At 39.1% G+C, this 27,516-nt stretch overlaps 1 protein-coding gene across 2 annotated transcripts in view; it reads left to right on the top strand.

The window, feature by feature from the left end:
* The window catches only part of tnr (tenascin R (restrictin, janusin)), a 203,806-nt gene extending 176,637 nt beyond the window's left edge, over positions 1-27,169 (top strand). For both annotated transcript variants that reach the window (XM_028593565.1, XM_028593566.1), the window contains 7 exons: positions 8,932-9,062; positions 12,499-12,631; positions 13,549-13,700; positions 13,914-14,010; positions 20,402-20,563; positions 21,196-21,359; positions 23,658-27,169. In XM_028593565.1, coding sequence (XP_028449366.1) covers positions 8,932-9,062; positions 12,499-12,631; positions 13,549-13,700; positions 13,914-14,010; positions 20,402-20,563; positions 21,196-21,359; positions 23,658-23,777 — 959 coding nt within the window. In that variant the 3' untranslated portion in view covers positions 23,778-27,169. The remainder of the gene's footprint in view (positions 1-8,931; positions 9,063-12,498; positions 12,632-13,548; positions 13,701-13,913; positions 14,011-20,401; positions 20,564-21,195; positions 21,360-23,657) is intronic.
* Positions 27,170-27,516: the final 347 nt, after the last annotated feature.

The following is a 27,516-nucleotide window of genomic DNA, read 5'->3' as shown; positions in this document are numbered from 1 at the left end:
CAAATGCTCCTCTTGGGTAAATATCAAATGTGTTAACAGTGTTTGTATTCAAAATGTCAGCCTTTCTAGTTCCCATTAATGCTGTAAAGCTACATTGTATAGACATCTGTGTGCTACTTTATGAGGACACACACACCAATAGAGTCTTCACCCTCGCAGGAATGATGTTGACAAGTCTCACCAGGGGGCGCCTTAGTCAACTCCAACTTCACAGGGAACTTCTAGTGTTGGTTATACTTCCTAATTGAAATCTTAAAGCCTGTACACAGCTTGTTTTTTTCTCAGGCTGTCCCGCTCCAGTGGAAAATTGTCACAATGTGAACGGGCTCGTGAGAGAAGATGAGACCATTGATTGGTTTGATCAACTATCCCAGCTATGGCTCTGTGATCGTCTCTCTGTTTCCGTCTGTTTACATCCGCCTGTCACTCTTTGGATCTACTGAGCCACATAGTTAACAATTAATGGCATTCAGCCTTAAGAAGGCAAATAGAGCTACCAGTGAACAGTGTGTGTATTCATCCTGACTGATAGTTAAGACAAGTCTATTTATTTATTTATACAGCAGAGAAATTAAATAATAAGTACATAAAGCCATCGCATTGTCGTATTAATAATTAAGGGGACTCAAACACAGTGGTAAAAAGACACACTTTAACATGCGATTTTAAAGTAGTGCAAACATTTGTCTTATAGTGGAATATACATGGTCGTTTAAAATGATCATACATTTTCTGTGGTTTGCTCATCGAATATGACATCTGAATTGGGGAGGGGGATTTGAAGACAAGCTTTTCAGCTTTCCCAGTAGTCCGGTGTTGTTGAGACTGATGGTGAGGTAGGAAATATTTTGTTAAAAGACAAAAGTATTCCTGTGAGCAGAATACTATGTGGAATGGAGTCTTGATAACTAGGACTGTAACTGTAGCTAGTTGGGAATAGGTGACCACTGTGGTGCATCGGTAAGAATGCAGTCAAATGCTCTGATGCTCTTCAATAGATTTATTGGCAGCCAGCAGATGATTGTCTGTGTCTTTGTGAGTGTATGTGTGGTCTTACAATAAACAATAAAAAAGGAAATATCAGCATACAAGTAAAAATAACAGTGCTGACTGGGTGCAATTAGTAAGGCTAATAAATGGTAATTAGTATAACTTTCACTTCAAGTAGTTATAGCTGCTTAGATCACATAACCAAATAATATACCATATAACACACATCAGCTCCTTATTAAAGGTCCCATGACATGGTGCTCTTTTGATGCTTTTATATAGGCCTTAGTTGTCCCCTAATACTGTATCTGAAATATCTTTCCCAAAATTCAGCCTTGGTGCAGAATTACAGCCAAAGGAGCCAGTCCCACAATGAGCTTTACTTAGGATGTGCCATTCCTGTGTCTGTAGCTATTGAGGAGGACTGCTAGCAAAAATTATGCTAACATACTGCATTTCAACTGAGTATCCCAGAACAGATAACATTCATATAACCTAAGGCACCGAAAATACACATATGTAAACATTTACACCAGTATACTTACATTTCTCTGAACCCACACATGCACAGATGGCGACACAGACCACAACTATACACTTCAGATATAGCTACGATGTGCTTCTCCCGGCCACTCTCATGTGTGGCAAAAACTGCCTTTTTTGTAGTTTTTCTTTTTTTTTTTTTTTTTTTTTTTTTTTTTTTAGGGTGGAGTTTCTTTGTTGATTCCCAAGCCTCTTAACCACAGCTGATAGTTGTTATGTTGTCTGGCCTCCATGCCTCAAGAGTTCAACACAGAGTAAGACAGCTTGGCTCCCCAGCGGCTGATATTTAAGCTATAGGGCTGGAAAATAAGGGATTTTGCTACGGGTGTCTCAATAAGCCTGTAGGCTGCAGCACCGGAACTTTTTTCTCCTTAGTTGTATCTGAGCTCACTTGCTGAGAAGTGCTTGGCAAGTTTTTGAAGCAGTATAGATCCTTGCTGCGGGCAGCTTCACTGAGCTCTGGCTGATAGTTTTTTCAAAGTACTGAGAGTGCTGCTATTTACAGAAGCATAATCTTGATTCTTCAAGCATTGAGGCATTTTTGACAGTTTAATGTACTTTTAAGAAGTTGTGTAATTACCGGTAATGTATGGAAATAATCTTTGAAATAGTGCTACTTTATTAAAGCGCCCATATTATGCTCATTTTCAGGTTCATAACTGTATTTAAAGATTGTACCATAATAGGTTTACATGGTTTAATTTTCAAAAAACACCATATTTTTGTTGTACTGCACAGCTCTCTCTGACTGCTGCAGATCCTCTTTTCACCTGGTTTCTGTTTTAGCTACAGAGTGAGACCTCTTTTCATCTTCTTCTTTACTATCTTTGATTGCACTCGCACATGCGCAGTAGCTCAGATGTAGAGCATGTTAGCTAGCTAACTCTAGAGACAGTAAAAGAAAGCCTGTTTCTCCAACTTTGGTCAGTTACAAGGCAGGATTAGCTGGGAGACTTCTAAATGAGGGCGCACATGTAAGTAGTTCTTTTGTAGATTATGGTGAACTTGTGTGTGTTGTAGCAGTGCTTTGCTATTGAGAACGATATAGCTAACGCTACGACCTAATGGTTGTGGTTAGCCAGCTCATTTCGGACTGTGACTGTAACGTCAGAACAAATACAAGAGGCAAAACACACGGGTGAGAGATTTGCAGCAACAGAAAAAGCTTAGGGAGCAAATTAAGCTCAATCTACAGGTTATAACTGGCCACTCACAAACAAAATATGTACTAACCCACTTTGTTACAAACACATCTAAGGTCCCTTACAATACATTGAAGAAACCTACGTAAGGAAGAATCGATTTATCATACCACATTAAAAACGTAGTTGGATGTACATCCAGCCAAACATGCACGATTGAAAGGTGTGCAGTTTACAGTATGATACGTAGACACTGTAGGCCTGTTGGGGAAATGCATGGTGGTTTGTCTCTTTTGGCTCTTTGATGTTGTCCATGATGCTAATTAAATATTCTTAAATATAATAACATGGTGTGACATCATAATACCATCTGTGAGATTCATCCAAGCAGCAGTTGGTTTAATTCAGTAGACTTCAAATATTCAAAGGAGTTACCTATACATCATTCAGGCAGAATCATTCACTTGCAAATCAGCATAGAGATGTGATATACACTCCAAAAATAATAACTTCCTCTCTCTTGTCTTCCTACAAATTACTGCTGCCCATGCTGTCCTTCCCATCTGCTGCTCTGTGTGTGTGTGTGTGTGTGTGTGTGTGTGTGTTTTTTCTCCTTTTGTATTGTTTACACTGCGTGTTAATGAGACATTAGATGAAGCCAAACCTATTCATCTCAATCCCATTGTTCAAACCTCCGCGTCTGAAGATGGAGCTTCAGAGCTGCAAGGAACTTAGACGACACCTGCTCACCTGCTTGGGCACACTCCCTGCAAAGATTTAATTGGAGGGAGAGCTTGAGAGAACAGGACAAGGAGACAGATGAATGAAGTCCAAAACAGAATAAAGACAGGCAGAATGAGGGTGGTTGCAGGCCGTCCATTTCTATGAAACATCCCTCCCGCCTCTTCCACTTCTCATCTTTCCCCCACACGCACATAATGAAGCAACAGTGTTGATCAAGTAGAGGGGAGGACAAGAACAGAAAGATAAACTGCGTTCACTCTCTGGCACATTGAGTTAGAATGACAGCTTATAAGATAAGCAGGAAAGAAGGAGGTGGACAAAGGATGGGAGGCCAAGAGGAGCAGAGAGAGAGAAACACAAGCATAATTGGAGATAAGGAGAGTGAAGGAGAAGACCCCCAGATTGATGTGGGAATAGGAAGAAACTGACAAAAGAGGAGGAAAAGCAGCAATGAGATGCAGACAAGGTCAATAAAGACGTAAAGGTGCAGAAGAGAAGGGGATAGGCACATCACTGTGGACTTAAGGACAATCTGCAATTTGCTGTGATCTTCTCAAAGCACACTACTCAACCTCTCGCTCTTAAAAACTCTTTGTTCCCACGTTTTGCCTCCCCCATCCCTCTCTGTCCCCCTCTCCACATCTCCCTGTCACACAACTTGGATCTGTCTATCACTGTCTCCAAGAGAAGGCACCCCGCTTCTTTTCGGAGGTTATCAAGGCAGGTACACGCTGTTAATTACGGAGCTGTCATTGATCTTTCCATATGTGCACACAGACAAGGATTTAAACAAGAAGAGCGTGTGTGTGTGTGTGTGTGTGTGTGTGTGTGTGTGTGTGTGTGTGTGTGTGTGTTTGTGGATGTTCTTTGTGTTTTCAGAGTTGTGTGAGGACTGGGTTCAATTGAGGGTTAGATGTTTAACTAAAAGTTGAGGAGAAGTTATCAGGAGGAGTTGAAAGTTCAGCCCATGTTAGTTTCACTACAGAGGAAAGAAAAAAAATGTGAGAAAAGTCAAACAGAGGGAATCACAGAAAGACACGGCCTTTCAGTTGATATCTTTATCTCGTATTCACAGCGGTGACTTTGAATTGCACAGCACACAAAGTGCAGCACTTGTTTCAGAGTCCCTGACTCCCCTACTCAGAGCGCTGTTTGGTGACTGGCTGACGATGTGCCCCAGAGTCATGATGTAACTCCAGGAAACGGATTTTCCGAAAAGAAGGTCATCTATTTTCTATCATGCACTAAAATGAGGTTACAGCATGTCAGTGTTTCTGCTACCATGTCGGAAGATCACATATTGACTCAAAAAGGGTGATGTAAGGTGGGGAAATGTAGGTGAGTCTCCTTGTGATGTGGTTAAGGTATCAAAACACCATAATCACACCTTGTTTAAAGCTGTGCAAGGACCAAAAATAAACTTGGATGGTGTGATGTAATGTACAGTAAAACTTGGATGGGCTTGCTGATTAATGGCTTGAATGCTTTTGGGGCTGTGATACACTGTGACTAAACATGGAAAAGTGTCCCACTGCTCCTCTCACTCACTCCTGGGGGATTTAGGATTACTGGCGTGGAGATTTTACCCACCTCATGGAATACATTTACAGTATATGTGCAAGAAAGTCCCATTGTCATTCTGTTCTGATCTACCTCTGTTTTTTTTTCTTCCTATCTTTTCTTTTAATTGCTTAGAAAGTACAGATGATAAGCTCTCTTCCCACTGTAATATTTAGAATGAGAAATGTTACTTTTTTTATTTGATGGCACTAATCTATATGTTTGGTTTCCAGCTGTCATCCTTTATTGAGGATCAAATTACCTGGCATGTCATTGGTTTCCCGCAATAAAGGATAAGTCTGGCAATTTCTCATCATCAACAAATCATATGAAAAGCCCAAAACCTAAAAATCTATTTATTCTACTAACAAGTATTACCTGTGTAGCCAAAGCCTAAAATTCCATTCCAATGTGTCATAGACCTGCATTGTTGTCCAAATACTATTAGCACCTTAATGAGCCAGAACACTGCACTGGATGACTTATTCTTTCATTACTACTACATGGGCACTGTAGTTTATTTTGAGTCAAATTCCACTTACACCACCAGGCTGCTGTAAGTACCCACTAGTGCACCACATGTGTATTAAATCTGCAAATAAAATAAAAAAAACTCTGTTTTGAGCAACATTTGTTGTTCTAACAACTGTCAAACATTGATTCATTTGTGCACAGTTTTTACAAATGTATATCTAAATACTATACAGTAACGGTGGGGAGTTCAGAAAGTATTCTTGTAATTCCTATTGATCTCTATGCTGTCACACTATCATAAAGGCAAGAATTCCATTAAGAGATCTATAGAAATTTTGGAATATGCCTTGCATTGCACATGGTTGACATGGCCTCTTAATCAAAATACGCCCTAACATCAGCCTTCCATTGAATCTTGATTCAGACTGACAGCATCACACTTGTGGTTGAAGTGGCATAATCATAAATAAAAAGATCCTTTCAAGATGACCTTTTAGCAGTACTGGTATAACATTTGTCTAATTTATTTAATCTCAGCAATTGATATTTTGTTAAGAGCTTGGGTCATTGATGCTCTGCTACATCTATTGCTATGTCTGTCCAGAGCATACCTGCCAACATATAAGTATCATAATACGGGTGAGGTTTTTTCGGCGGGGGGGGAGTTAACACTGTGGTACAAAACACATATCAATTTATGTTAACATGTATCATTCATGCACATAATATTACATAATATGTGCACCTATGTATGCATTTGCTTCTGAGTTTATGTGTGTGTGTGTGTGTGTGTGTGTGTGTGTGTGTGTGTGTGTGTGTGTGTGTGTGTGTGTGTTTGTGTTGTATGCAATCTGTACATTTGAAAAACCTTGTAACAAATTTTGTTTCCTGTTTAATGTAGAATAGTCCATTATAGTGAGGACTCCTTCATTTTTAGGTTGAATGCTGTCCTGGGTTGACATTTTGAGCTAAAACAGCTAAGCTAACCGCTACGTTATGTAAGCTTGTCCATCTGCCTGTGCAGAGAGCCGCTGCTTACACACAGCGATTTAATTGGGTTGTGGGTTGCCAAGTTGCAGTGACGGATGGGTTGAAATTTTACAAGCGGGCAAAATAAGTATTGAACGCGTCAAAAGATATGTATGTCCATGACAAAAGTTATGTGTAATAAAGTGGAATGATAATGGGAATAAATATTGAACACATGAAGAAAATGGGGTGTAAAAAGGCATGGGAAGCCAATAAACCAGTTGAAATCTGTCAGTATTTAGGAAGCAATCTTGCCCCTATTGGTGCAAATTGATATCAGCTGGATTAGTCCTAATTAATGGCCTATAAAAAGGTTTCTCATTACCAAGGTGTCACTCAAGAAGCATTTCATGATGGGTAAAAGCAAAGAGCTGTCCCAAGACCTTCGCAAGCTTATTGTAGAAAAACATACGGATGACATTGACAAACGATTATCTAAACTTCTGAAAGTTCCAGTGAGCACTGTTGGGGCCATTATCCGGAAGTGGAAAGAACATCATTTCACCATTAACCGGCCACGACTAGGTGCTCCTCGCAAGATTTCTGACAGAGGAGTCCATTGAATACTTAAAAGAGTTGTCGAAGAACCAAGGACCGCTCGCGGAGATCTTTAGAAAGACCTGGAATTAGTAACGCACTCAACCGCCATGGCCTCTATGCACGCAAGACACCACTGCTCAAGAAAAGGCATGTGGAAGCTTGCTTAAAGTTTCCTGCACAACATCTGGACAAGCCAATGACATACTGGGAGAATATAAACTGGTCAGATGAGATCAAAATTGAACTGTTTGGCTGTCATAGCATACACCATGTTTGGAGGAGAAATGGCACTGCACATCACCCTAAAAACACCATACCAACAGTGAAATTTGGAAGTGGGCGCATCATGGTGTGGGGCTGTTTTTCAGCATCTGGCACTGGCAGACTTCATATAGGTAATTGAAGGAAGGATGAATGGAGAAATGTACCATGACATTCTTGATAAGAATCTGCTGCCACCCACCAGGATGCTGAAGATGAAACGAGGGTGGACATTTCAGGAAGACAATGATCCCAAACACACAGCCAAGGAAACTCTCAATTGGTTTAAGAGAACAAAAATCAAGCTCTTAGAATGGCCCAGTTAATCACCCGACTTGAATCCAATTGAAAACCTCTGGAAAGAAGAGGTTCATAGAAGATGCCCCCGGAACCTTCAAGATTTGAAGAATGGGCAAAAATCACAGCTGAGCAATGTGTGCAACTAGTTTCTTCATACAGTAGGCGTCTTGAAGCTGTCATTACCAACAAAGGCTTTTCTACTAAGTATTCAATAAATTTCAGCAAGCATGTTCAATACTTTTTCCCTGCGTCATTTCACTTTATTACACACAACTTAATTTATGGACGTATTAGTTTTGCTATCTTTGTATGTGTGGATTAGTTGGGTTATTACTTACACCAATACTTTTACATTACATTCAATACATTCAATACTTATTTTCCCCGCTGTATGTAGTGTGTGGATTGTGTGTTTATAAATTGTGTTTCATAGACGATCTGGCAACTTGTGTGACGTCAGACAAAACGTATGGCTCCGTGTATGGCATAATAAAGTTTAAAGGCTATGCAAATTATGGGAGTTTCCCGGGAGAAACATCAAAACGGGAGAGCGTTGGGAGATGGCCTTAAAATACAGGAGAAACTCTGGAAAAATGGGAATGTTCGCAGGTCTGATCCAGAGAAAAAACCTGTCCCAGGCTGCACAGACAGCCTGTCCATTTCAGAAAAAGGGCCAATGCCGTTTAGGTGCTTTGCTGTGGCTTGGCCAGTTAACGCCATACAGGTCTGCATTGAAACCACCCTGCAGATTATCTGTGGGTCAGTTATGAGTCTAATTTCAAGGTTGTTAATTTTTATATCTTTAAAACGCCCAAATTTGACAAGCTGTTAATAGTGTTGCCTGGTACTTCCTCTCCTAATACTGAGTCAGCCACAGCTTGTTGTTAATATCTACAAGATGATCAAAAGCCTGCAGCACACCAGACCTTGAGTTCTTATAAAACACACACACACACACACACTCCAGTAGTGTGTGTGTGTGTGTGTGTGTGTGATTAATTTAACCCTTTCAAATGTGGTCATGTAAAGAAAAATATGTGTGTAGTTCCTAGTCACACAAGACTAGGAATGGAGCATGGCACATTCACATGTTTCTGCACATGTTAACTGTGAAAATTTCTTCAGCAGTTATCTTACTTTTAATACCAGGCATTTACTCACTCCACCCTGACAACTGCCCACCTATAAAACCATGAAACACAATAAGCAATGATGGTTTTGGAAAAGTGGACGGACAGATCGACACCTGTCCATTATGTGAGAACTACAGTACGCTGTAGGTATAGAAAACGTCCTGAAAACATTCCTTGTTTTGCATTAAATTGATATTTTTCTCACTTTCTGGCAGCCATGGACGCACCCCTGAACCTCACAGCCAGTGAAGTGAATCACCGCAGCGCTCTCATCTCCTGGCAACCGCCAATCGCAGAAATTGACAACTACATGCTTACCTACAAGTCAACCGACGGCAGCCGCAAAGTATGTAGCACACATGGCTTAACACCTGTATTTCAACTCTCACACACATACATACACACACACACACACACAAACACTGTTGACATCCGATATGCTGTAATTCCATGTATGTTAACATTTTATCTGCAGCCAAAATGTGTTTCCTTATTTACTCACTGAAATCCTGTTGAGTATTCATGCTACAGTTGCAAACGTGTGAGGGAGATAAGATGTACTTTTTTTAATCCACACACCTGAAAATAGAAATGTTATTCTGCAGATACTGAAGGGCATATTGAAACCCCTTCTTGGATTTCTGCAAAGTAGAAAAACCTTATTTTATTATTATTATTAATTTAATCAACTTATTGTAACAGAGTTAAACAATGTTCAGGGAAAGAAAAGGAATGCAGAATCAAAACTTTGACAAGCCCTTCAAAATCCAAATTTTATCTTTCAATCATGTAATCCCTTGATGTGGAGCATGCAAGCGTTTGGGGGAAACACAAACCCACAGATTGATGTACACACAAGGGAACTGTGCAGTGAAATTGCCTGTCTAATAGATATTACTTTAATGTGTCTCAGAAGAGACATTGTTTATTTTGATTAAACTTTTTGATGTGGTTGAGTAATGGTAATAAAACACATTAGTAAGAGCTGTGTGGAACGTGGCACGCCTGTTAACATATTGACTACATCCATTTCCCATGATGCTCTGCAAAAGACTCTTTTATTGGCAATTAGGTGTCTTACACACAGCGCACAGCGCACCAGATCCACACAGACTCTCGCCTTCAATGCCCACCGTACGTCACAATCTTGTAAAGGAACAGTACAAAAAAAACACTTACACATCCATACTGATGCAGTGATGGTGGACAAGCCTCTCTCACTCACACATACACACACACACACACTCTGACCTTGAATGTGTGGTACTGCTGTGTGGTTGACCATCGGGTGTCACTCATGCACAAAGAATGCAACGCTAACATTCAGATTAACCCATTTTTTTGATTTCACTCGTTTCCAGTGCATGTTAAAGTCAAACAGAAATTACATTTTTTTATAATTATGTTTCTCCTACAGCATACATATCTGCATAATACATACATAGAGCATACAAATCACTATCCAAAAGGTAGAAATTATTATTCAATACTGTTTGATTTCTTCATGGCACTCCCTTTTTTAGCATTAAAGGACAACTGTTGTTTTCATACAACTAATAGAACAGTTTAATTTTAAACCACATTTGCATAAACCAGTAACTTAACTGTTCTATCATAGGCAGATGGTCATACTGACTAACAACCCAACAGCAGCCTACTACACAAAACAAGAGCCACAGATTTTAAACAACAAAATATTAGCTTCCTTGCTAATGTATCCTTTTTATCCAACTTACAAATACATTTAGCTTAACTGTCTAACAAACAAGGACACATGTCGTCTGTTGCACTTTGGTTTGCTGAATGAGCGACCAAACAAACATCCACCAGGGAAATGTTCACCAACATCAGTTTGCAGTCAACTGCTGGGCATTAAACAGCCTAAAAAGTTAACTGTAAATGTAATATTGGTCTGTTTAGATGTTGGTGTTGTCCCTACTCCTCACTACCTCAGTATGTTGGCCCATACTGTAGCTATTAAGCAACAAGGGACACTGACACGGCCCTTTTAGAGGCTGAGAGGAAAAGGAACATTTTTGATAAGTCTTCATATCTTCAATATCTTTTTTGTAATAAAAATATTAACAGCTGCTTATATGAATTTTCTTCGTTGTTAATTACATACAGTTTCCTATTAAATTGGTGCATTAAACAGAATTTGTCTGGAAATCTGGAAGATCTTGCAAACCCAGTTTTGAAAATCAATTTCATTTTTCTAGCCAACTTTGATCATGTTCTTTTAGATTTTATATACATCTTCGTTCACCATGGTGAGCTGCCTCAACAAGTGCCACATTTTGAATTCATATTGTTCAACAAGAAATGAGTCATATCACATGCTCAGAGAAAAAACGATTGCTGCGGTAGATTGAAGTACTTATTGTGAGATTTTCCTCTGGTTTTCTCTACTTGAGGTCTGGCTTGGATGAAAATATGTGGCAGCGTTACCTCGGCTGTAATCTAACCACATATTGGTGAGCCTCACAGGTGTTCAGCCAGCTTCCCCTCTTACAGAGATAATGAACTTTTGTAATTTACACACAGTAGCAGTGAGATTAATTTCTTGTCTGATTAACAATTACTTACTGGTTTGTAAATGCATGTATCACTTTGGTTATGTTCGTGCCTGGAATAATAAAGATCTCCCCAGTCAAACACACACCAGGATAAATACTCATCCAACTGGTCAACCACACACACACACACACACACACACACACACACACACACACACAACACACCGATTGCAAGCTTATGAACGTATGTATCGTAAAACAGGGCCTTTTTTGCTTGCAATAAGAATCTTGACCCTGGAAACCTGTGGGGATATGTCAGATCCTTGGAGACAGAGAGACACCATATACCAGCTGTCTCCCTGCATAATTCACATAGACACATTGCCTGGAAATGTTTGATTTTTTTCCCCAAACTGGCTGAATATTTCATTTGTGCTTGTCCATATTTAATGTGTATTCAGGGCAAACTGTAACACACATGCAGTATCAAAGCCAAGTTCATGTTTCTGTTCATCAATTGAGCGTTCTGTCGGTGGCTTTTTGTCTCAGAATCTGATATCACAGAAAATACTATGTCAAACGTCTTGGCTCCTTAAGACAGGCTCAATGCAAGAAGTTTTGTCAAATACAAAGGGAAGTAACTGTACTGTACCATTGTGACTTCTTTACCAAAAATAGAAATGTTCGTTTCCTGATTGCTTCACAGCTTGGCTGTCCGATAAGAGCCTTTTATCTTGTTCTCTCCGTCCCCCCTTCTCCTCCCCTTCTGTATTTTAAATGGCTACGTCACTTTTCACATGGGAAAGAAAACCCACAGGCAGACAGACTTGTTCTGCAGTCAGTTGAAGGGTCATTTTTACTACTTAGTTTTTATTTCGGTGTCATCCAGCCTATCCCACAAGGGAGTACAAGACACCGCTGTTTTACAGAACAAAAGAACGTCAGTTACGACATTATAAGTTCTTCTTTATACTGTGCTACTGGAACACAAAGCAAGCTGCCGTGCTTATCCTGAACAAAAATAGCTTGAAGGTTTCTTTGTTGCCATAAGTCTTTTAAAAACCCACAAGCTCAATTCAATGTTTTATCAGTGACTTGTGGGGATTCTAATGCAATTTTACCCTGAGGTTTATACTGAATACACATTAAATCATTGCTTTTATAGAAGACAATGTCTTTATGTAATATCTTTTAACTGTGTGTGTGTGTGTGTGTGTGTGTGTGTGTGTGTGTGTGTGTGTGTGTGTGTGTGTGTGTGTGTGCTAGGAGCTGATCCTGGATGCAGAGGACACCTGGATTCGACTGGAGGGACTGGCTGAGACCACAGAGTACACTGTCAAGCTCCAGGCTGCAAGGGGACTTGACACCAGCGCTGTAGTCTCCACTACCTTCACTACAGGTAGAGTACACACACATTCACTCACATACAGTACACACACACATTATGTATTTGTATTCTTTAATTTGAGTTTGGAAAGAGATTTTAACCGGTTGAGTTTTCTTGGCCTACAGATATTTTTTTCCCCTCGTGCACAGCGTTTCCCATTACAGTCACCGTAACAAAGGTGCACAATAATGGGTCTCCGAAGTCAGACATAATTTTCATCTCTCTTCCCTCTGGCATAGTGATGGAGACTTCCCATTAGGCTGCACCTGCAAAGGTGGCTGTCTACAATCCTAGAGCTATAGGGTTCTCTAATCTTCAGTGTACCCAGTGTGTAATTAGATCCAGGATATGTCACTCAAACAAGGGTTAGGAAGCATCATGAAGTTGCTAATCTGGAATATACAGAATGTGAACATCACAAAAGCAAATATGAATACCCATCATTTCAACCCAGCAGTTGACATAGCAGTAAGCTGTGCTATAAAAGTTTTGCAAGTTTTACTTTCATTTAAAAGTTTCAATTGATATTTTTGACCACTTGGAGGCAGCAGGAAAAGCTGTAAAGTCACTATTTGAATATTATCACCTTATAAAGTTGCAAAACCTTCATTTGGAGTTCTGTTTCTGGTTGCCTGATGAATGTAAGATCAATATTTACTCTACTTTTAGCTCAACTTTACTGAGGAAAATATCTGCTTCTTTAACAGCTAAATGCTCCACTATGTTACAGCTTATATTACATCTAACTTGATTTGTCTGCTGTTTAGTGCTGAGCAGATAGTTATTTAATTCCATTGTTGATATAAACATATTAATAACTGAAGCTTTAAAAAAAAATCCTGCATTCTACATAAATCTCTACAAACTGAATCTGTTTTAGTCAAAAAGCAATAATCATTTGTCCTCATACCTCTTCTACTTCTCTCCAGGGAGTCGTCTATTTGCAACACCTCAGAATTGTGCCCAACACCTGCTGAATGGAGAGACGCTGAGCGGGGTCTACACCATTTACATCAACAGAGACCCCAGCCAGGGCGTGCAGGTGTACTGCGACATGACCACTGATGAAGGAGGCTGGATTGTAAGTCACTGTCAAGATTACTGACACTATTTCTTTCAATAGCACTTTTGTCATATGTGCAAATGTAAGAAACTGTGTCAGTTAGGGTTAAGAGAAAGGAAGAAGAGTACGGGAGATTTTGTTGGACCACATACAGTACTGAATTATCTCAGCTATTTAAGTCTGAACAACCAAGTTGTATTTTTCTGATCTTGTCGCTTTGTGGTGTTTCAGGTATTCCAGCGTCGTCAGAACGGCCTGACAGACTTTTCCAGGAAGTGGAGTGACTATCGGGTCGGCTTTGGAAACCTGGAGGATGAATTCTGGCTTGGTAAGAATCTTAACATAATTACTCTAGAGAAAAAACTGTATAGAGTGTAGTGTTAAATACAAGGATTTACCTACAGTAAGTTCCATTACCATGTCCAGTTGTTGATGTCTGGCATGACAATCTGTACTATCTCCCTCAATCAAATTAAAAGGTAGGAACTGGGTAGTAGTCCCTTCTTGATAAACCTAAAATGATACTGATTGACTAGTAGGAGTATTAGAAAACTCACGTCAGGTTTGCTGCTGCCTTATTTCAACTTCCTGTCACCCTGACCAATATATTTCCGCTGCATTCAGTTTTGTGAAAGCTGTATTGCCCTCTTTATCTACACGCCATCTCTGTGACTGAAGTGGATTTAATAGGTGCAATCAATAGAGGGTCGTAGCTTTCACTTGGTTTCAATTGATACATATATTCCATGGAGAGGAAAGATGTTTCCAATATCTTGCACAGGCAGTATAGCCTTTCTTGTAAGATTTTTCACTCTGTATGAAGATGGAGAACCGTTCTGCTAGTCTTTTTTTTCTTTTTTTCATCTTTCAGCACTTGACTTCACAAAGTCTGTGCGATTCATTACTGGATTTTCTGAAAGCTCATCTCTCCCTGAAATGACTTGGTAATTGTTTTTAACGTCACTCTGATTCAAAGACAAAACAACAGAACATCCTCACTGTTTTGATGGACTGTAGAATTTTTTTTCCCCTCCCCCAAAATCTCATTATGAAACAATAATTATATTCATTACAAAATGTGCAAATGAGTCAGGTTTCTTTATGGGCCAGTTTTTGTGTTATTGTTTTGGTGCAGATGATTAAAGGAAATGTTACATGAATATTTCATTAAGTGAATCAGGACCTTGAGATGAATGTTTTTGAACTTTCTGATTAGAGGAGTGAAATAACACTGGGGGGAAATTTTATGGCATTGCATTATCACAGAGGGAAGGCTGTTACTTTGCAGTTGAAAAATATTGGGTCATAACACAAGATAGCTGTGGCACGCTCTAGTCCATTAGTGACTTAGCACACTGTAATAGGTGAAAGCATAAAGAGATTTTACATCCGACCCCTCATGAACAGGAGCTGACAATATAATGGAGTCTGGTACAAAAGTCTGCAATTCATGTTGAGTCTGTCAGATTTGCTAGTTATTTTTAAAGCTGTAGTTTGCGGTGTTGTCAAATTCAAAAATAATGTCAGCTGGTCCTGTTACTTTTGTTACACTACCACCACAGTGAGGGTGTTCAAAGGTAGCACCTAACGTTTTATCACAACAGAAAAAGTTGGATTGCTGTCTGCTGGTATATATTAATAATTTGTTTTTGTATTTCAAAGACGAGTAGAGGAAATGACTCACTGAAGCACAGGAGGCATGATGAAAAATACTGGACTAACATCTTTGTACAATAACACTACACACACCATATACTGTAGGAGAGAAATTAAGTATAGATAGTGAGCTAAACTGTGACAGCAATGTTTAAATGGTTTCTGACAGAGACCTGATGGAATCCTGGCACACATTTGCCTAATTTCCTGCAGATTTGTATTGTACATTAAAATCCAAAAACACCAAAGCATATCTGTGATTTAACACATTTCATCAGACCCGTTTCCACTTCAGCTGATTCAACAATAATCTGCCCTCTCACCACTTCTGGATATATACTAGTCGAGGGCACCTCCTCTTTAGGGTCTTGCTTTACTTTTTTAGTGCCTCCTAGGTTGTACTTTCCCCCATCTTTCTTCTATCGTCTACTGTACTCTGTCCTCTTAGTGCATAAAAGCAGCTTAATGTAACCTCAGGGTGTGGAGCATCAAGAGCTGCTCTTTGCTCCTGTGAAAGCTTCTCCCCGTGATGCCAGATTACAGATAACATGCCAGCAGGAAACACAGCACAGAGTACAGCACAAAATGTTGAGCCTGCTGTATCAAATTGACCTGTTAGTCTGTTAATCTGTGTGTTGTGAGCACTGGTACATTAACAGTGGCTCTGTTGAATTCATTTGAAATGTCTTCTGTGAAAACGGTCTATTAGAGCATTATCTTATTAAATACATGATCTCAGCAGAACATGGCAAAGGGCAATTTAATAACAAATGTGTGTCCTCGCCAAACAAAACGCTGATGTTAAGAGGCCAATCACAAAGGGACATTCTGTGGGTTGCACAATACAGCTAATACAATAGCTTCTTTGATTTTTAACACTCCAGTTCTTTCACGATTTCATCAGAAAAGTCAGCACTGTCAAGACAACTTGCAACAATTTGAACCATTAAAAGTATACCGAATTATTATTAGCAGTTCTTGTCTGAATGGTGCCCATGGATGTACAATCGCTGGTTTACTTTGACACTGAAGTTCTGAAGTTTAATGGATTTATGGAAATTGTTTTATAATGGACTTCTGAAATATTGACAAACTTTCTAGTGGCAAACTGTGCACGGATTAGGGCTGCAAGTAACGATTATTTTAATAATCGATTAATCTGTCGATTATTTTTTCGATTAATCGATGAATCGGATAAAAAAAAAAGCATTAATTTACATCAACTCAATACATACATACTTGTTGTTTTAGTTAATAGTTGTGTAAAGGTAAGTAACCCAAATAGCAGATACAGACAAGACACACAGACAGACAGACACACACACACACACACTTATTCATTAAATTATTACCATCACCATACATACCACACACTATTATATTTGTCAACAATAACTGATATGGGACAAAGCACATAATATATACATGACAACAGATTGAAAAATTAATGGGCCAAAAAAGGCGAGTGAATAAAACCATGTCTTTAAAACTATACCACCCCTGCTTTATTACAGTTATTACCGAGCTAACGCTAGCTTGTCATGCTAGTCAGCTGAATAACGAGTAAACAGCAGCACCAGAAGAGCTACTGGAGGGACGTTACGTTCCTCACTTCAGAACGGAACAGAAGTAGGATAGTGTAGTGACTTTACCCTGCTGTTGAACTCCCTTCCTCCTCATCAAGGACTCTAACATGTTTACGTTTTAGGTGCTGAATCATCACCGTGGTGCGCCCGTGCCATGCCGTGTCGCTTTTGCTTATCTTGCAATTAACACGTTTTTCATTTATTTAGTGTGAAATGCTCCCACACCTTGGATGACTTGGGTCGTACTGATTTCTCTGCCTCCGCCGAGTGTTTCAGAACAACGTTACGGGTCTCTCCGGTCTCTCTCCGTATTTCCTCTACCCCGCTCTGCTCTTTTTTCTTTTCTTTCGCTCCGCGCTGCTCCGCTCTGCGCTCAACTCAATTTTTTTTATCTCCGCGACTAGGTTGCCTAATAGTTGCGCGACACAACAAATCGATAATTAAATTCGTTGCCAACTTCTTTAGTAATCGAATTTTATTGATTCGTTGTTGCAGCCCTAACACGGATACAAGTCATTATAGTCAAGGTCAGACATTTTAGGGGACATAAACAGAAGAATAACAAATTTTGAGTTGTGGGGATCTTTAAAGCTTTATAGCTTAGCTTTTTGATATTAATGAACGTCCGATACATTCAAGCCATGGCCAAATGAGTTGCTACAAAGCTAATTAAGACTATCAACTTCACAACGCTCTCTGTATTTCTCAGTATCGCTATGTTCCTCATGGGGGCGGCAGAAACTACACACTATAGCGTTTAGCATTTACAGTGTAAGAAGTGTCCTTAACATGTATTGTCCTTAGAAAGTGAATAATAATAGAAATTGAATGGTCATTAAGGGCTGCACAATATCAGGAAAATATATATGTGTAATGTTGTTGAACATCGCAGTAACGATATTACTTGCGATAAATAAAAGATATTAAAGGTCCCATGGCATGAAAATTTCACTTTATGAGGTTTTTTTAATAAGCATTCCCCCAGCCGGTCTATGGTTCCCCCAGTGGCTAGAAATGGCGATAGGTGTAAACCGGGCCCTGGGTATCCTGCTCTGCCTTTGAGAAAATGAAAGCTCAGATGAGCCGTTTTGAAATCTGCTTGTTATGAGGTCATAACAAGCAAGGTTACCTCCCCTTTCTCTGCTTTGCCCGCCCAGAGAATTTGGCCCACCCATGAAAGAGACATCATGGCTTTCAAACGAGAAAAGTGGCAGTTGGTCAAGGCCACACCCCCACCCTCCACCTTGCCCCTCCCACTCTCCTCATCAATAGCTTCAGACACAGAAATGGCACATACTAAGGAAAGCTCATTGTGGGACTGGCTCTAGTGGCTGTAGTTCTGCACCAAAGCTGAATTTGGGGAAAGAGACTTCAGATACAGTAATAGGGGACCACTAAGGTCTATATAAAAGCATCCAAAGAGCACCATGTCATGGGACCTTTAAAGTGTACTCCGTTCTGCATTTCTGCTGCTTTCAGTATTTTGCTAAAACAAAACAAATTGCTTGTTGAATTTAAAACAAATGCAAGGAAATCACTTCCAACTGTCTTGATTGAACATTAAATAGGATATAAAAGGCACCACTAAAAAAAAGAATGACAGCTACATTTTAAAGTGCACTTTTCTAATGATCTTTTCTTTCAACTAACACAAAACATCTCTTTTTCGTGATATGTCGCAGCCTTTCGCGATGTGTTTATTGCACCAGTTGAAATCGGGATGACAATAAAAAAACGATATATTTTGCCGCCCTAATGGTCATACAGATGGTCACTGAAACCATTGGACCTTCACGTTTCTTTCTACAGCTTAGGTCGCTGTCATAGCCCATTGAGAGCTATTATAGTGAACATTTAGCTAATCACCGCCTCTACACACAGAACAGCAATAATTGGACAGTATGGAACACTAAACATTGATATTAAACCCACTCAAACTGAAAAGAAAATGCCCTTAAGAGGTCAGCAATAAAGAATATGGAGCTTTCATTATTATCTGTTACAGTTTGAAAACAGTCGTTTTTACTGCTGCTCTAGGGCAATCTATTCTCCCTACACACTGACCTCAGCCAGTTTTCACGTTCGACACAATGTCAGTCTGATGATGTAATAACAGAGAGAAACCAGGGTGGCTGTGTGCAAATATTTGATCATTATCCCATTCTCCTTTTTTTTTAATTTCCCCCCTTGCTTCTGTGTAAGTGAGAGAGAAAGGCTGGTAATAAAATGTGACAAGATGGTAATATTGGTTGTATAATAGGGTATGAGTGCAATAGTGTGTCAAAATGCATTTTTAATCGCTGCAGTTTGGAATAGAGCAGTCTGATCCCATAAAACTGTTGGAGGGAAAAAACTGTGAAAAGAAAAAAAGATGGCTGCAAGATTAATTGATGATAATACAGTGATATTATACGATGTCAATTAGAAATGACTGAGTGTTAAACACAATTTTATTAGAACAATTGCTTTTCCCCTGTCACCTTAAGTGCCTTTGGGTTGTATCATAGATTGTATCTGCTTTCCAGAGTTTCCCTGCTCTCTCGTATTTCTACGTCCTACTCCTTATCAGCGAAGGCTTGAGGATTTTTACTTTTTCTTTGGATTTTCCCAGAGCGTTTTTCAGCGTTTAAAAAAGTGTACAAGTTGGAGGTTAAGCAGCAAAAGAGACTCTTTTTCCAAATGGGTGCTTGTTGTAATCTGATAGCGAAGGCAGTTCCAATCTCTCAGGCCGGTGTGGGGTCTTATCGCCTGTCAGGGTTCAAACGAGCCTCACATCTGCTACCTTGGAGATAGAGAGCAAAGCCGCATATCTCAGAAAGTGGCGACAGTGTGGCATTTGCAGGGGGGCTGGTGGTGACAGTGTCCACTGCTCTCGATAATGTCAATCATACACATCCATGCAACCAGCTGACAAAAACGGCCGACATTGTGCTTATCAGGATTCAAACCTTTAACCTACAGAGCTGCCGGTGGAAACAAACTATCTGTGTGTACGTACAGGGGGTAGAATGTCACTATGTCACAAAAATCTATATTTATTTCTTTGTGTAATGGTGTTCTGTCTTCTCTGATCAATATTCTTATACTGTATACGTTTGCATTTTATTTACTTAATATTGTAGAGTTTTTCCTCATCTGAATTCAAGGTTCTGTGTATAGAGTTTCATAATGCTGAAAAAGGCCATTTGAGGAAAATTTGTGATTTGTAATTTTGGGCTATGTACATCTCTTGATGTTTTTATATGTTGTTAACCTTTCTTGGGCCAATGCAGTCATCTGTGCAACAACACTATTTGAGTGTATCTTAAAAGGTGCCCTGTGGCGTTTTATTCAATTACTATATGAGGATAATGACTTTCATATCAGTATGAGTGTGATGACTTTTAAATCCGCTTTTGGAGCTCTAACAATATTTTGTAAAACCCAGATCTTTCTTTGGTTATTAAATACAATATGATGTGTGTTGTTTCTCCACAGGTCTTGACAACATCCAGAGGCTTGCTGCTCAGGGCCGTTATGAGATGAGAATTGACATGAGGGACGGACAGGAGTCAGTCTACGCCAATTATGACAAATTCTCCATTGGAGATGCGAGAAACCTCTACAAGCTCAGGATAGGAGAGTACAATGGCACTGCTGGTACGTGGTTAAATACATTACATTGAATACAATACAGTATGTTTACATCTGTTTAAGTTAACATTCATTTTTTTGCATTTTACTTGGCTTTGGATAACAGCCTTGTGATCAACCCATATAAAAATGGCCTGTGAGGATAGCAACATCGAAAGCTTTTTGTGATATGAATCGTTTTCTAAAGTTAAATAATAACACTATATGCTATAAGTGTGTGCTTTCCCCAACCTTTAAGTGAAAATGCTTTCCCATCCCTACTCTGCCATCTGCTATTTTTTTCTCCTGCGTCTTTTCCCCTCCATCTTTTCTTCTCCCTGATGTCTGAAAGCCGCCTCAGCACTACTCCACATTTCCACTCTTGTCCTCGCTCTCCATGTATCTCTCAGTCTGTCAACATGACCATATGCCAGAATTACCCGTCATCCCCTCATGTTTATAATTATAATTTTCTCTCCCTAAATAAATTCAGAGAGCCTGTAGCAGGACTTTCCTCTCCCTCCCTCTCATGTCAATCCCATCCTTGTCGTTTATGTCCCCTCATTACGCCGTTATTCACCGCAGCTTAAGTGTTGCCCAGCATACCCTAATGTCTCTCTCTCTCTCTATCTCTCTCTCTCTCTCTCCTCTGATCCCAGGTGACTCCCTGAGCTACCACCAGGGCCGGCCCTTCTCCACAAAAGACAGAGACAATGACATCGCTGTCACTAACTGTGCCTTGTCTTACAAAGGAGCCTGGTGGTACAAGAACTGCCACCGGGCCAACCTCAACGGCAAATACGGCGAGTCCAGACACAGTCAGGTCAGTCATCCAATAAATGCGCTAGTTGATCAAAGAGTGAATGTGACACATAAAATAGTCAGTTAATCTACTTATCATTATTGATTCAAAGAGCTTTTGTGTTGCAAGTTAGAAAAGAATTATTGGTTTATTCATCCAAATTCCAGGATGGTTGGATTACCAACATGGCAAAGTACACAACTGCCCCAGGACCCCAGAGCTCCAGACTTGTGCTAATCAAATTAAAATTGTGTTTGGGAATATGCAGCACTAAAGCACAATATCAACTGACATGATAAGGGCCTTACGCCCGGGCCACACCGCCTACCTGTGCATGACGGCTATCTTGCTGAACTGCTCAGACAGTTTGTTGCGGTGCTGCCTGCCAGCCTTGTGTCTCCACATTGAGTTTGCCGTTGATCATGGCCATCAATCATAGAATAAAAGCCTTGTGTTACCAGATGAAGGGATTCCACAGAAAGGGCTTTTAATTTGAAATGGAAACAAATTGTTGAGTTAACATTTATTTATTTATTTATTCGTGTCTGCGACATATTCTACAGATGAAAGGTGTAATGTTGCTGGTATGACGTCAATATGACTATCAACACATAATTTGTACTGTCTATTTTTGCTGAGAACCGTGCAGGGAAAACAGGCAACACTCCAAATCTCTAGATGAGCCGCAGCTAACCTGTTAACATGGGCACCCAAATAAACAGCAAGAGGTCGCAATGCACTCGCGCTGCTCAGGTAGGCGGTGTGGCCCTGGCCTTAAGGTGGGGAGCTTTGTTACCTGAACTTGTGGTCCGGGCCCAAAGAAAATGCCTGTATGAGAGTCTATCTTTCAGATCTTAAGTTTTTTAGTTTTGTGCTTACATGTTGCATATTCCTAAATACATTTCTGTTAATCTAATTACCACATAGGAAATCTGAGTCCAAGTCCATCTTAAAATAAACTATAAGCACTGCACAGACAGTGGGAGGAATGAAGCCCATTTTTGCCCCGGGGTCTCCTGGATAGTTTTGGTTGATTTAATTTCTGTGGTGTTCACATGACTAAAAATGTTTGAAATTAAAAATTCCACAGTAGTGTGTCTTTTCATAAACAACGTTCATGTGTCACCTCATGATGAACTCTTCAATTTAACTACTTCATTGGTAGAAAGTAGTTCCAATGAAAATTGCTGACACCAATTTCTAAGGATTATTCAGAGTAACGCAGACACTGTTTCTGGAAATACACATTGATGTTGAATTTCCAATTTTTCAATCCGTTGAGCACCACAAATGTTCCATTCACCTCCGTGGTATTGATGTGCCAGCAGGATTCTGTCACTTGAACAGGGTGCCATTTTGGCACTGTTTTTTGGCATAATTTACAAAATTCACATAAACTGGCTCGATTATGACAGTATGATTAAAGGTTAAAATTTCTCACTTTTAAAAGGCTAATCATTTGTAAATTACATTACATGAAACTTCCTACAGACATCCATCTCCATACTTGGTACACTGATTGGCCTGATGGAGGAGCTGTAATGAAAGGCCAAAAAAACACAAAAAAAACATAACTGCTGCACCAATTATAATCAAATTTAGAGAAAAAAATGTTCTTAATCTTGTTTAATCAAAAGTGCATATATGATCTGTTGGGAATGACACTTATTCATACACTCACAACATTGAGTTCATGTTCAAATTACAGGAACGTGGAAGGAAAAGACCCGAGCTAAAACATTAAACACTGGTGTCCCATTCTCACAGTTTGTTTTTTTTGCTTACTGCATTTGAGGTGGGAGTGAGTGTTGAAGGCTTGTCTGGTCCTTTTTGAGAAGTGCGATGTAGCTCTCTCTCAGCTTGATGCTGTAATGGCTCGACAGAGCGAGTGAGGTGTTGTGTGAAGCTTTGATTAGGGGGAACTACAAAGGCTTTGGAGCCTGCTTCTCTCTCCGTGCTCTTTACCTTTCTCTTTGTTGTTTGGCGACATGGAATGAGACCAGGTGGGAGCAGAGATGGACGGGCATAAAGACACACAGAGAGAAATTGCCTCTCAGAGCAAAGCTGCAAATGGGAAAGTTTTGACAGGGATTAGCAGGGCTGGAGTGAGACTATAATTACACTAAATCCATGATTGTGCCAGCTATTAAATCAGTTTTTTTTTTCTCTTGCTTTGAATGCTTCCTTTGGTTGAAATGCACTTTAATGAATATATAACATTTTATTTGACATTTTTTGTCATTTTATTTCAAATGCCCTTGCCTTGCCTAAAAAGATTGATTCAAGCTGCTTCTGAAATCACACATTTCACTCTTACAGGGTATTAACTGGTACCACTGGAAAGGCCATGAGTTCTCTATTCCCTTCGTGGAGATGAAGATGAGGCCATTCAACTTCCGTAGCATCAGCAGCAAGAGGAGGCGGTCTGCCCCTGTATAAACAAAGCGCCTCCACCCAGCCCAGAGTCATAGATAGATGGAGTTCGGATGAGTTTCTGCTATCTGTGAGCCTCACTGATGTGCTCTGTAATGCCTTTTAGTGAGGCTGCAAAGAAAGAGGGTTGTGACAAGAAAGCTACTAATATTGTATTAATATTCAGTTGTAAAATAATAAAACCTATTATTAATATACTACCAATACACATTATAACCATGGATGAGATCATGAAATAGCAGAGAGGGTGAAACAATGTCCGAACTCAGGTTGTCTCTGCCCAACTTTAGCTGTCTTTCCCTGCTGTACTTCTACCCAGATGATAGAGGACACTGTATATAATTTATTAAATACTTTGAATGAAAATGGTTTTATTTCCTGTAAAAAAAAAAAAAAAAAAATGGAAAGACAAACCAAGCTTTTTTTTCTCTCCTTTAAGTCTGTGATTTGCCTTTCCCTGGGATGCGAGGAAATGTGCTCAGAAATGCCCTTAAGACTGCGATAGCTAACGTTATTTTAACCGTTACGAAATAATAACACTTTTAACAAAAAATATACTGTATATGCCCTTAAAACCCTTAAATGTAATATATATATATTTTTATAACTGATATTGTGACAAAAGTCCATCTATTTAATATGATTTGATGCCTTGGTTTTTGAGCCCATATTAAGGTAATGTTATCATAAAACATGATGACAAATACTGGACATACAAGACTAAATTAGCATCAAAAAGCAAATTGAACATCCAGTATCATCATTCACAAAGCAGTGCACCAGCAACAGCTTCATTACCATCTATTTTATTTTTCTCCGTCTGTGTCAGTGTTGATTCCTTAATTATGAAATCATCAATATTGAACTTATTATTATTGGTAGCCACACTGGGACAGTATTTGCACTACGAGAGGGAACACAGCAAATCTATTGTTGTTCATTTAATTCAATTATTTCTTTAGTAGTTCATGGGCATTTAAATATTTCCTGGACTTTATTTTCGAGAAAATTACAAATGCTTAATATCTGTGTCACCTCTGTTGTAGATGCTGTGGTTGCTTGCAGAGATGGTGCTGATAGATGTAACATGTAACCAAAGATCTGCGTAATAAAGACTGCCTGCTGTTTGGAAAGATGCCAGTCAGTTCTGTCACCAAAGTCACTGAAGCAGCTTTTTCCTGTATTAATGGATTCTCACTTTTCAGGGACTTTATGGTAATCATGTCCCCTGGCGTTATGCGTTTATGCAGTGTGAACACTAAATTCTATGCGAAAGAAAGTTAGGGTGGTCATAGTGCAGATTTTATTCTGGCGTCTCCCCCCCCACTGCGAGCTGAAATGAACTTAACAAAGAAAGCAGAACAGTAGGTGGAGCGGAGCCAAGTCTTTCTTCTGTGCCCTTTTACTCTCGCTATTTAAGCTCCCCAGTGAAACAACAAATTCAGCAAACATGGCAGAGAATGTATTCTTTTAGTAGGGCAGGCATAATCTGCAGCATGCCCACCAAGCATTTTGTTCCATTCAGTGTTCACACTGAAAGTGTTCAGTGCCAGTGTATTTAGTTGACTGCAGTTTTCTGGAAATGGTTTTGTTTTAGTGTCCAGCCTCCTCTTTTGGAGGAAAATTCTCTCTGCGGAGTTAAACCACATCCAACTTGCTAAATCTCCTCTCTGGCTTCATATTATCCATTAAAACTAAATGTCCAATACAATCAATGCCACCATCGCTGCAAGCAACATTTGTTCTCCTATATATTCAATAATCCAAATATTAACAGCTGGAAATCTCATTATTATGTACTTCTGTCAGTTTCTTCATTTCAGTTATCCGCTTGAAGCAAACCAGAAAATCTGGCTTGTGTCATTGGACTGTGTATATTTTTAGTTTGTGTTTTTTGTCCTTTTAGACTTGAAAACAATGGTGACTCTCCCCTCTATAAACTACTAATATACTCATGTAGATATAGAGTTGAAGGTAATGTGACTATTGAAGTTTTCCCCCTTTAGATGCGAACTATTCAGAAACTTTCCCCCTTTAACCGCTCTATTTTTAACCATTGTTGTGTTAAAGGGCAGATGGAGCCTACCGCATGTTGACTGAATTGCAATCAAGAGCCTGATAGTGAATGACAAATGTCATAAGAATGTATGACATACTTCTTTTCTGATCTGGGTAAAAGGTGCTCTTGAAATAGGTTGTAAGCTAGAAGATGCAGATACTAGAGATTAACCAGGCCTCTAAGCTGTTGTGGAGACAATAAAATTGCCCTCAAGGGCAAAATAAAAACAACATAACCTAAAACATAATTTATACAACATGTGACCTTTCCCAGGTCTGATTTATGTTTCAGTGTTAAAGTGACTGTTTCAGAGCCTCTCATGCAATCCATCTCCCACAGTGACTTCTAGTAGACTAGGGAATTCTCCGTGTACTTATTTCATTAACTATGTAGATGAAGTTTGCCTCGGTGCATTTTTGTACAAGGAACAAAGGTCATGAGGCTTTGCAGAAAAGGAACAGAATGTTATTTGTAATGTGAGGGATTTCTCTCATGGCAAACTATAAAGGTGCTTTTAAATCTTTCAAGAGGAAAGCTGATAAATATTATAGTTTATTTTCCATATTTTTCCAATCATCATTCATGAATTCAAGCTTTTTCTGTCAATCAATGAGAAAACCACAAAAATATTTTTTTTGAGTGGAAACGCCTCTGTCCTGCCTTTCATTTCAGGTTAATCATTTTAATGATAATCATCTTTTTCCATTGGTAAAATAGAAAAGAAAATTTAAAAAAACTTAACGCTTTGAAGTTGAGCAAATGCAACTTGTCATGGAAACAACATGCTGGAAAATTACACACAAAAGAGCCTGAATCATTTTCTAACATCAAGGTAGATCAAGTAATTTGTTTTCCTCATTGCAGGCCAACTAACTACTTTAAAAAGAATCTTTTTTGGAGGGAAGGCGGTTTGAAAAGACAATCTCCTCCATTATTTAAAATTAAAACTTAGTCGGTCACTGGAATACACACACTGTATTACTATTTATTTCTACTGAGCTTCTTACAGTAAAGGAAACTTGTTCCACTTATTTATTTCACTTCTATTTATTTTATTTTCCAGTTACTCTGTGACTGACATTGCAAAAAGAAATTACAGTTAATAATGACACATGGTCCTCTATGATATCAAAAGACAAAAATGCTTTATTTCATGGATTTACTTTTACAAGTAAATTAACTCATTTAACCACCATGTTCGGTGGTAGTTGTTATATAAGCCAGAAACTGAAACTGCTTTGATTTGAAATCTTGCCATGAAATGTAAATGTTGACAAATGTGATCTTGACTGTTTGAAAAGCTCATAAATGCTGAAAATAAGGATTTATTGTTGGATAACCTTGGATATTACTGTCAAATTTAGCTCTAGTTTGACTTAAACATGTACTATATAGTTCCTTTTTTTATTACATTTTCTACATATTAATAAAATATTCAAATAGTCTGATTTGGTGTATTGTGTTTCCTTTTGTTTAGTGTGCATTGATTGCATGATGTTATATGTCAAATTTATGGTGAACTGTTAAGATGTGCAACATCTTTGCATGAACAAAGCCTTAGTTCAGTTTGTTCACTTTTGGAGTCAAGTTATTATATGGTTATATAGTTAGTTAGTTAGTTATGTTTTATTTCTGTGTCATGCCAAACATTTTGGCCCATCCCACATGGGATTACAAGACACCACA

Source organism: Perca flavescens, chromosome 12 (assembly GCF_004354835.1).
Source record: "Perca flavescens isolate YP-PL-M2 chromosome 12, PFLA_1.0, whole genome shotgun sequence".
NCBI lineage: Eukaryota > Metazoa > Chordata > Actinopteri > Perciformes > Percidae > Perca > Perca flavescens.
Note: the sequence above shows the minus strand (reverse complement) of the source record. Positions and strands in the feature narration are given on the sequence as shown.